Source organism: Xyrauchen texanus, chromosome 38 (genome assembly GCF_025860055.1).
Source record: "Xyrauchen texanus isolate HMW12.3.18 chromosome 38, RBS_HiC_50CHRs, whole genome shotgun sequence".
NCBI classification, from domain to species: domain Eukaryota; kingdom Metazoa; phylum Chordata; class Actinopteri; order Cypriniformes; family Catostomidae; genus Xyrauchen; species Xyrauchen texanus.
This window is the reverse complement of record NC_068313.1, coordinates 33,497,097-33,509,186: the sequence shown is the minus strand read 5'-3', so window position 1 is coordinate 33,509,186 and position 12,090 is coordinate 33,497,097. Positions and strand designations below refer to the sequence as shown.

The 12,090-nt window shown below is 38.3% G+C and overlaps 1 protein-coding gene across 1 annotated transcript in view; it reads right to left on the bottom strand.

Moving 5' to 3' along the window:
- The window catches only part of LOC127631960 (calsyntenin-2-like), a 69,022-nt gene that overhangs the window by 47,067 nt on the left and 9,865 nt on the right, over positions 1–12,090 (bottom strand). Inside the window, exon 2 of the mRNA XM_052110387.1 lies at positions 10,001–10,123. Coding sequence (XP_051966347.1) covers positions 10,001–10,123 — 123 coding nt within the window. The remainder of the gene's footprint in view (positions 1–10,000; positions 10,124–12,090) is intronic.

Below are 12,090 nucleotides of genomic sequence, written 5' to 3'. Positions count from 1 at the left end.
ATTTCGACTTAAAAAAATAAAAAAATAAATGGAAGTAAATGGGGGCAATGTTTGGAGGGTTTAAAGGCAGAACTGTAAAGCTTATAAAAGCACTTATATTAGTGCTTCGGTTAAAACTTCTGTATTATTTGAGCTGTTAAGTAGTTTAAATGGTCATTTTTACATTTAGGGTTTGCTGACGTTACATCGTCATAGCAACGAAGTTGTAAAATTGTCTATAACTTCACACAGAAAAGTTAATAAGCGATTTAAGCACGATAAAAACATGTTAACACAAATATCGTTTATATCTTGTGGTTATACTTTTGAAATTGTGAGTATTTTAACGTTCAAATATTTGCTCCCATTCACTTCCATTATAAGTGCCTCACTGTAACCCAGAAGAAAAGGAGGGGCAAGTAAGTCCAAAAATGTTTTTGTGGTAATCAACATTGTCACAAATACTGTCGATTGAGCTTAACTTGTATTGAACCCAGAATATTCCTTTAATACACCATGAATGATATAAAAAAGTTGTGTTTTGTTTTAGCATAAAAACAGTTGATAATCATTTGGAATAGTTTATCTATGATTGACTGAATAGGCTTCATTGTGTGAATATAGAAAAAGTTTGACCACTAATGCAGCGTTGCATTTTTGCTATGCAGTCTCCAACTGATGAAAGTTGATATTTTCAGGAGATTCAATCTTTTTTCAGTAAACATGTTGAGCAAAAAATGATATATATATATATATATATATATATATATATATATATATATATATATATATATATATATATATATATATATATATATATATATATATATATATATATATATATTAGTATATTTACTACTTGTAAAATGTGCTTAATTTGTACTAAAATATTAGGAGTTGTGTCGACTAGCTTTAACCTTTTTGTGTGACTGTTAATGTGCATTTTCTACGTGTCTATTCATCTATTGTTATGTGTAGTTTTTAGCCATATTTAGTGAATATTAAATATTATTTAATTGCTTTAAACAAACATTGCAATTCTGCTATGCTGTGTCTCTGAGGTTTATGTAATTTACGTAATTTTATAAACTGAGGTAAGAATATAAATTATTTCCTGTGGTTATCAAGAGCCTAGAGGTGATTTGTGTCATTTTTTCCCTTTGTAAAAAAACTTTCTCCAATCCAAACTTCAGTTTGATTCCTCAGAGACATGTAAACACTGCCTTATTTGTTTAAGCATCTCGACCAGCCTGATATAACAACAGTGGCTTTAGTTTGGGGCGGGACTTCCGTTTGTCTGAACAATGGCAAATGAGGGGAATGTTGAGGACAACGTGATCACACGGGAAGTCGGCATGCTTTTTCTGAAAGTTCTGTTACGCTAGGATCGGCAACAGTATGCCGACTCACTGGTATGCCCTATCTCCCATCGGACATATTTGGAATGGCTCAACAACAACTAGATTCCCTCACGGCTCAACTGGTAGCACATTGCGTCAGTTGCATGGGAGACCACAGCTCAATCCCCAATCCAACAAGGAAGTAAGCACGCTTGTATAAACAATCACAGGCATGATAAGTGGTTGCATTTTTGTCCCTAAAATTGCATTTTTGTCTCTACATATGAATGGTTAGGGTTAGATTTGGGTTTTGGTTGGGGTAGAGGAAATAAAATAGGCATTTCTCTTCACTGTTTTACACCCTGTTCAGCTGAAAACAATTATTTTTACAACTGGCTTCTGGCGACCTCCTGGATATAAATGGATGCCACACTTGTTTATATGCTCTGAAACACTTACCGCTTTAGCCTCTGGAGGCAGTGTTTTCAAATTCGGTCAACGTATACCGATTTCAGCTAAAGAAAAATCGGCGCACACATGCCGATTTTATGTGAGATCAGGCTGTTGAGGAAACCTGTTCGAAAGCTGTCATTATTTTTGCAATTCTGTTGATTGATGCTAGTGGCGTCAGAAATAACAAACTTCAGCATTTCTCCAACATGATCACATGGGATATTGACATGTTGTATCCGGAAGTTTGGGAACCCTGAAATCAATCCCATTCTGCTGAATTAGTGCAAATTACCAACATTTGCATCAATTCAACATGCATCAATTTAAGTGTGAATACATTTCCATCTAGCACCATTGTTTGCGTGTTGCACGAGCAACCTCTGAGACACAGGTCCCATGGAAAACCGAAAGTAATGCTGTTCACATAAAAATGGTGAGAGTTTATTTTCACTCCAAAGTTATATTTTGATTCAACTAAAGGTTAGGTTTAAGGTTGGGGTCTGAGTTGGGGTTTAGAGTTAATAAAATATGCATTCCAGTTGACTGTTAAATATTTTACAATTAAAACACATCTCACTTTTGGGGTCACTCTGTGGATATTTCATTCATATGTCCATGTGTTCACTTCCAGCTTTGGCCACTGGGGGCAACATTCAGAATTTCAGTAAGCACAGACCGATTTCATCTGAAGAACTTTCGATTTACTGTAGCCGAATTTACAGTGCGATCAGTTTGATGGGGAGTGTTGTACACTTGCCCCATAGACATCCATTTTAAGTGCATTTCTCACCGTTTTTTGGTTTGTTTTTACAAAATGAGGTACTTTTGAGGTATATCCTGTGTCAATCATGCAGTCGATGGAGCTTCTATTTAACCAAGAACATTCCTTTAAATCTATCTGTAATGTACAGATGGCTGTGACACATTTAAACTTGCAGTGTATATAATCTTTAATTCTGAGATCATATGCATTTACAACAGTAAACAAACACCTGGTTTACAGAATCCTTAGTATCCGGTCTCTCATTTACCACCACCATGTTTAATCAATGCTTACAAGCTGCCTTTTAGAGAGGAGAAACACACAAACAAAGACCAAGCGGATATAAGTTATACTCTCTGTTCCAGTCGCTCAGAGATAAATTCTGCACTCTGAGTGCCCTCAGACACTATTGAATGCTGTCTTTTATCATTTAAATCTCTAGTGTGATTTGACACGATGAACACTCTCTCTCTCTCCATCTCTTTTCCTCTGTCGCTCACTCTTCCTCTCAATTCTGTCACTTATCACCTTCAGGTTTACTCCGTTTTGCTTGTTCTGTGTACTTTGAGCTACAGATCCTATAGTATTTAAGATTTAAATATTTCAAGAATAGTTCAGAAACTGAAACTGAATCTTATATTTTATATCAGCTTGAGTGAAATAAATAACCTGTGGCTATTGTCACTCACACAGCACCATATAAATTGCTACTCCTTTACAAAACTCTGTTCAAATCACTGGAGCATTACACCCATCAATTATTCAAATGTATGTTGTTCTGCAACCTTCCAGCAATTACCCTTTTAACAACCTCAATCACGGTTTAACATAAATTACAGCCCCTAAATTAATTACACTTCAGCAGAGGTTGCTGGTGAACCATTAATCAAACTTTATATTTAATTATATTTTATTTGCACATTACCTGAAACAGCACATTGAAAACGTTACATGTCAAACAAAAATGTAATTCTTTCTGACACGAGTGGATGTTTTTTTGCACTTTTGCATGTATGAATAATGTGTCTTGATTAGGTAAGAAACATAACACTCAATGTGCATTAAAACTTACAACTTAAAAGCTTAAAGTGCTTGATAACATTATACAGTATATAGGGGTGTTACTTACACTTCAGGCAAATTTGTTCATCAAAAAACAAAATTAAAAGACTTACTTTTGGTTATATGAAGGTTTCATTAAAACTCATTAAACTAGACCTTTATCATTTATTTTTGGTACTTTTCAAATGCTTTTATAGTGAAAAATGGCTAAACAAAGAGTAAAACAAATGTAAATACCATTTGTATTTTGTGAAAATTATGTCTGTCCCACAGTTGTGGCGATTGATAATTAGACTTTATCAAACTATAGTGTACTTTTTCACCAAGTCATACAATTTAGCATGCTTCAGATGAAATATAAGACAAATTATGTTTGAAGAAAATGAAGGTAAACATCACCAGTGTGCAGATTATTTCATTTATTTATTTTTGACCGTCATTTCCAATCAAGAAGTCATTTTGCAAAATTATGCTTAAAGTGTGGTCACTAGTATACATCAGATGCTAGCTATGAAATTGGCTTTAGCAAGACAAAGGAATCATTCAAAACATACAAAAATCTAATTTCCATCAGCGTCATTTCCACAACAGAATTCCATTAAACACAAGAATTTGAGATGTGCTGAAACATACACAGAGGTAGGAATTTTCACAACTTTCAGAAAAACATGTGACATGGCATAAATCTCCTGATATGCTGTGACGGGGCGGAGGGCGGGACCGGGTCGTGATTATACACACCCGGTCCCTTATCAGGCTAATTATGCCTCCGAGAGGGATAAAGGCCGATTGCGGACGGTGGTGCGACGAGAGAGAGATCGTTTACGGACATGTATAATCACGACCCGGCCCCGCCCTCCGCCCTGTCACATTTGCATGTACATACATTGTTGGACATTATTAGTAAAGGCAAATAAATAAAAAAATAAAAGAGTGTGCGAAATTTTTTTTTACAGGATTTTACTTTCTAGAAATTCCCAGAACTAAAAGAGCCAGGAGTTTATGAAAATTAACATCATGTTCTTATCGCAAGTATCGGATCGGAGACAGGGCTGGACTGGTAATCTGGCATACCGGGCATTTTCCCAGTGGGCCGACGCACTTTGGGGCCAATCAGGGGCAGACTGGCCATCGGGAAAACCGAGCGGGCCGGTGGGTCGTCCGTGAAATGTGCCGAATGGTCCGCGATAAGCTAAAATGCTCAAATTATGCAGAACAGACCACAAAACGGTGCCGCGAAATGCAGAAAGGACAGCAAAAAGGCCAAAAAGATCACAGAGAAAGTGGTTGAATTCATAGCTTCGGACAGCCAGCCCATCTCTGTGGTACAGAATGCAGGTTTTTGCTGTCTTTTGGAGCTGTCTTACCAGAGCTGTACAGTAAGGTTCGTGACAACATACCAGGTGATTTAAAACATAATGTGACTGCTGTTAGTTTTACAACAGACATTTGGAGCTCTGATGTTTGTCATTGCTCAGCCTCACTGCACACTGGATTGATTCCCCCACGTTTAAGCGCGCAGTATTGCATACACACCGAGCATGTAAAACAGGCCATCGAGGAGATGCTAAACACGAGGGATATAATAGGAATATGTTTTGAATTAGTTTTATTGAATGCATTATTGTTGAACTTGGGCCTGTTCAAGTGTAACTGTTTACGCCACTTGGTGTAGTGGAATTGCGAAATTTTGAATTCGTTTTTAAATAATTAATTTGTTGTTGTGACTATTCAATTCAAGCTGTTTACACCATTTGTATTTGTATGTAAGATTTCTATTCATCCATACAGAACTGAGTGGATTTGTGATTTATTTCTGAAACTGAATATTAAAGTTAAAATAAGCTATTACACCATTCTGAGTTTTATAAAAATGCTAGCTGCACTAAGTTAAATGCATTAAGCTGAAGACATCTTTTTAGTTACTTTGTTTACTTAGTTATCTTTGTAAACAAACAAAAAAACAGTCTGCAGCTCTATTATCTAGGCAAAAACAAGTATCGGATCCGTATCGGCAGATATTTAATATTTAAAAAAATCGGATCGGGGGCCAAAAAAGCTGATCGGGACATCTCTAGTCATGTCATTTAAATCACATTATGGCCTAGAACTCTTCCTTCATCCTCCTTCATCCTTCTCCTTTCTGTCTCTCAAGGGAATGTGTTTATATAATACTTAATTAATGTTCTTCTCGGAATACAGCCAGGAAGGTCACATGTGGCAGTAATCACATGAAACGATATGCTGTGGGGAGATGTGAACATGTGGTGACAGTATTAGCATTTTAAGACAACATAAACGTCAGAGCTTTTAATAAGTGAACTGCTCTGCACTAAAAGTCCACATTGAAAACCTGTAAATAAACAGAATGTTGTTGCATTTCTGAAATATTTCAAACAAAGAAAAATTATTGCGTAAAATGTATTCGAAATATTTAAGATTCTGCACTATTTATAGGTCATTAATATATACAGTCACCAAAATGTTGACTAACTTCTTTGTAAGGTCAGATTTCCTCCATTGAAGCGCAGAAGATGTGTTTCAAAATATTCTCAAAACAAGCTGGATGCTTAAATTCATGCTAATAATATATTTTGTAAAGAAAAATGCAAAAGAGATGCATTTTCACAAGTGGACTCAGACTTTTGAACCCCACTGTATCTCTGAACAAGTGTGTGTGTGTGTGTGTGTGTGTGTGTGTGTGTGTGTGTGTGTGTGTGAGCGTGTATTTATCACTTTGTGGGGACCAAATGTCCCCATAAGGATAGTAAAACCCGAAATTTTTGACCTTGTGGGGACATTTTGTCGGTCCCCATGAGGAAAACAGCTTATAAATCATACTAAATTATGTTTTTTGAAAATGTAAAAATGCAGAAAGTTTTCTGTGAGGGTTAGGTTTAGGGGTAGGGTTAGGTTTAGGGGATAGAATATAAAGTTTGTACAGTATAAAAACCATTATGTCTATGGAAAGTCCCCATAAAACATGGAAACACAACATGTGTGTGTGTGTGTGTGTGTGTGTGTGTGTGTGTGTGTGTGTGTGTGTGAGAGAGTGTGCGAGTGTGTTTCATGTATCTCACAATCTATTTCAAGGGTTCAGTCACTAACACTCCACTCCCTAACTCATTTATTAAGGAGAAACAAGAAAGAGAAGTTTTGTAGTATTTCACAGAAAAGGAGGGAAAACGGCAAGCGGTATAATATCAACAGTGTGGGCGCCGATGGATCACAGTGGAAAACGGAGAGAGAAAGAGGAAGAAGAATGATTTTTTTTTTTTTTAAGAATTCCCCTCAAAACTTGTTAAAATGTTTCAGATGGGCTTTAGGATTTTTGGTTCACATTGAGCATGATTTCAAGTTACACGTAAACAACTTTTCCTGCATTTATACCGGCTTATGTGCACAAGTGTTGTACATTTTTAATTAGATTTTTTGAATAAGCTGATTTTTAATAGTTTGCTTCTCACAACTGTCTCGTAAAGCACACACACACACACACACACACACACACACACACACAAAGATCCCCCATTTAGCCTTAACAGACTGTAGGGGCACGTGCAAGTGCTGTTAGCGAGCACCTATGAAGGCCGGAACGGTACACGAGGGGGTGGGTGGCCAGCACCACGCCCGACCGCCTTTGTCTCCCCAGTCGCAATGTTTTACACACCGCACCAGGTACTCATTTTAGGCTGAGTCGACCTAGGGGAGGCCCGGGACCGGTTCAGATAATCGTCACTGGTGTTGGCCAAGGGAATCGAACTCGGGTCGCCAGGTCACACACACACACACACACACACAGAGACAGACAGAGCTTGTTTTTTATAACTAGTCTAAGGCCACGTCCACACTATTACGTTTTCCTTTCAAAACGCATCTTTTTCTATACGTTTTGGCCTTCCGTCCACACTGTTTTTGTCAGCTTTTTGAAAATGCTCTCCCAAGTGGATACATTTGAAACCGCCGTCTTCGCGTTGTAGTGTGGATTACAAAAACAGATAAATCTGAAAACTTATTTGTTGTCATGTGGTGCATAAATGTAATCCATTCAACCAAAACAATCAAGATGGCGGCCTGTGTTATAACGGTACTGTAGCTCAAAACCGGTTACACACTGAAGCTAAGCAGGGTTGAGCCAGTCCAGTACCTGGATGGGAGACCTCCTTGGGAAAACTAAGGTTGCTGCTGGAAGAGGTGTTTGTGTGGCCAGCAGAGGATACTAGCCCTGTGGCCTTTGTGGGTTCTAATGCCCAGAATAGAGATGGGGACACTATTGTAAAATGGCACCAATGGAGATTTTCAACCAAGTTTCTGACTCTCTGTGGTCTCTAAAAATCCCAGGGGGCTTTAAACTTCTCATAAAAGAGTAGGGGTGTAATCCTGGTGTCCTGGCCAAATTTCCTCAATTGGCCCTTCTCAATCATGGCCTCCTAATAATCCCCATCCATTAATTGGCTCTATAACTCAACTCTCTCCTCTCCACCAATAGCTGGTGTGTGGCCATGTGCACTATGGCTGCTGTTGCATCATCCAGGTGGATGCTGCACACTGGTGGTGGTTGAGGAGAGTCCCCCTGTTCACTGTGTAAAGCACTTTGAGTGTAGTGTCTGAAAAAGTGCTATATAAATGCAACATTCATTCACTTTGATAGCATTGTTAAAAAATAATGTTACATTGCATTCTTTCAATGGCAACGGGACGTTTACTCGGAATCGCTGTCCAGCGACAGAACACGAGGACAATTGCGTTTCATACAGTGTGCGGTCCACATGTGCAGTAAGGGGATTTTAGTGTTTTTATACATTTCAGTGTGGACAAGCAACTTTTGGAAAATGCTTAAAAACAGCAGTGTGGATGGAGATGGTTTGGTGCTGGTCCAGCAAGTGGACCAGTATGGTCATGCTGCTCTCCAGCTAAAAATGCTCCTTAACCAGCCTTACTTGTGAAGCTGGATGACCATGTATCGAATAACCAGCTTATTCTTTATAACTTCGGATCCCTATAAAGTGTACACACAACAACGCCAAACATACCCAGCCCAAGTACACACTCATATATACAGTATTGTGTCTGTCCCTCAGGCAGAATCGTCCTGTTTTTCCTAGCTAGTTGTTAAATGCATCTGTTTGTGTGTGTTTGTGTGTGTGACCTGAGGCAGTCACAGGCAGTATAGCTTGGTGTGAGTATCTGAAACACTGTCTAATACGATCTGCCAACTGGCAAGATCTGGCAACCAACAGGGGGATCTGGAATAGCATAAAGCAGCTAATAATCAGAGAGAACAGATGGAACACACACCAACTGAAACTGCCTCAGGAAAGATGTGTGTGTAGCACTGTACTAAAAACCCAGTAGCCTATAAAGATCCAATTTCTTCTTCATTTTCTTTCTTCCCTTCTCTATAGCTCGTTTTCATTATTTTCTATATCGTAGAAACTAGGGTTGGGAAACAAGAATCAGTCTATTTAAAAAAATTAAAAAACATCAGAACCATATGATATTCAGGACTTTCGGTTCAGTTCTGATGTGGACGGAACGCCATACTAACAGCTGCCCCACTACTGAATCTACAACGCAGCATGACCATCTGATTCCCAATCAATTGACTCATATGAATCAGTTCTTTTGAATCTGCAGAAAGAAACATGCAGTGTGACTAGTGTAGTAGCGACTAGTTATGTGTCAGTTTCAGCCCAATTTCTGAATGAATGAATCTTATCAGCCATTTCGTTCTAGTGAATCATAAACATTCGTCATGTAGCGCGAATCTTGAACAAATGACTCTTATGAGCCATTTTAGTGAAACAAAAACTTTTTGACCACAGAATGATCACTGAGTAAATCTGAAATGACTGAATCATTTACTAACAGGCTGCTGAGGACACGAACAAATAAAATCACTAATGGAACCGTTAAGGAACAGGAATTATCAGAAATATTTCTTATGACTCCCATCCCTAATATTGAGCATGTATAGGATGCTGCAGAAAGTACAAAAAAAAAAATGTAAGTAGATATATGATTTGTGTAACATATTACATTAATTTCTTCTGAAGCTATTGAAGTCAGTGTATTTCTATGAAATACACTGAAATTGAAGTTATTATTCTATTTAAATCTTCCCCTCTGCTGCAGCTCTTAAATCTCATTCTCTATTCAGAATATCCAAAGAGCACACGAACAATGATGTTTGCAATTACTGACTTTAAAACTGCCAAGCCACTTCAGCATGCCAATTTTTGAACATCAAGCTATTGTATGGCTTCAAAAGACAGAATTGAGAGCATGAGTCATATGGACCACATTTATGGTGCTTTTAAGGTGTTTTTTTTGTCCTTGTGTCTCTGTTGCATAGAGTTGCATTGCAAGACTTTTTCCAAAAGGTTTGTACTCCGTCACTCACCTGCGTACGGTACGGGTGCGTCTTTGTCCAGAGCGACTAAAGGGGGATCCAACAGAACCACATCTGTGTTTTCTGTGATGACACCATGATATGAACTCTCGATCCATGGCTTGTGCTTATTTACTAAGAGAAGAGAGGGAGAGAAAAATGTATTCTATTTATTTTGAAAAGAAGCCATCGTGACCACCGCGATACTCAATACACAGTTCAATCAATTCACATTTGACATACAACGTCATTCAATAGTAGCCTATGAGGATTTTAGCTGTTAGAACATCAGTGTCGATGGTCATCATTATCTCTTTTCAGCTATACACTTTCTCACACGTCTTTCTCCCTTTTCTCGTTGTGTCTCTCTAGAATCAACTGAAGATTACTGAATCTGTGCAATTAAGAAAGGTGGTAATATCTTACATGGAGGCTCAAAATTATAGGAAGGTTTGATATTATTAAGTGAAGTGTATGCTAGCTTAGCAGGCTAATCGGTTAGCATGCTAAATGTAATGCACACACACATTCGTATATTCTGCTGCTGTGCTCCATTGATTACCTCCTTTTCTCGCTCGCTCACGCTCTCTCTCTCTCTCTCTCTCTCTTCCCGCACACCCTCTCCATACACATATGCACTCACACACCTACACTCACACACACACACACACACACACACACACACACACACACACACACACACACACACACACACACACACACACAATGTATGCGTGTGTGTGTTTGTGCGAGTGTTTGTGTGTTTAGTTGTAATTAAAAATGCCGGGTCAATTTGACCCGGTGAGTTCTTCAGTGGAATTTGAGTGGCAGGACCAAGGAAGGGTTAAAGAAAATTTTGGCAATGGCAATCATCATTGTCCCACAAATCCTGATGATTGAACTTAACTTGCGTTGAACCTGGAATATTCTTTTAATAATTAAAACTAGTGACTAAAACAAAACGTATAAAAAAAAAACAATCATTTGAATTTATTTAACATCTCTAGTGAATTACATTTACATTTATGCATTTGGCAGACGCTTTTATCCAAAGTGACTTACAGACCCCTTATTATAGGGACAATCCCCCCCGGAGCAACCTGGAGTTAAGTGCCTTGCTCAAGGACACAATGGTGGTGGCTGTGGGGATCGAACCAGTGACCTTCTGATTACCAGTTTACCAGTTATGTGGTTTAGACCACTACACCACCACTGGTCAACCTACAGGTGCACCTGTAATAGTCTTGCATTCTTCACTCTTTCCTGAACTTTTCTGGTTAAGAAATAAAGTATGCCTTCTAAAGGACAGGGCCATTTCATTTATTTTATGTCCCACTGAGACCAACTAATCCCGCTCAAAGTTGAGAGAAGCACAGGAGAAAGACAGGGAACATTAGAGTAATGGAGAGTGTGAGATAGAATGGAGGGCAAATTGTTAAAAACTGACTACTTTTGAAAGACACGGAGTGCAAGTAGATGTTCAACGAAGCCTCAGACACTTTCTACAACTTATCAACATTCATTCCTTGTCCAATAACGGCACACACTGACAAATACTCAGCAGAGAGGAAAACATATTTATTAAGACTAATGGCTTTGCCACTGGAGGAACCAAATCAACACAGAAACACATTCGCTTCCTAGGTCAGTCAAAGAGCAAGCAGTACCAACCAGAAGAAATATTTATTTCTCTCACACACACACACACACACACACACAACAGAGCAAATATTGTGTGTGTTAATCTGTCGTAAAGCTGTTTTAATCCACTGGCAGCTGTTGAGTGTTATCCAAGATTCAGAGTATCCAATCTGCCCACACAAATGCATCTTTCTTTCTTTCTTTCTTTCTTTCTCAATCTGTCCTTCTCGTCTTACAAAAGCATACTATGGTATTACCTCAGTTTTTGGACAAAAACCATGGGGACTACTATAGAAATGCCATGGTGTTCTTTGAGGTACAATGAAGTACCATGTAAAAATCAATGGTAGACAAATATGGAAATCAACCACGGTATTCCATTATGGGTGTAATCAGATTCCAAATACATTTAGTGGGGATTAATAACAGGACCAGTTTTCAATGGATTACTTTCTTCTCAA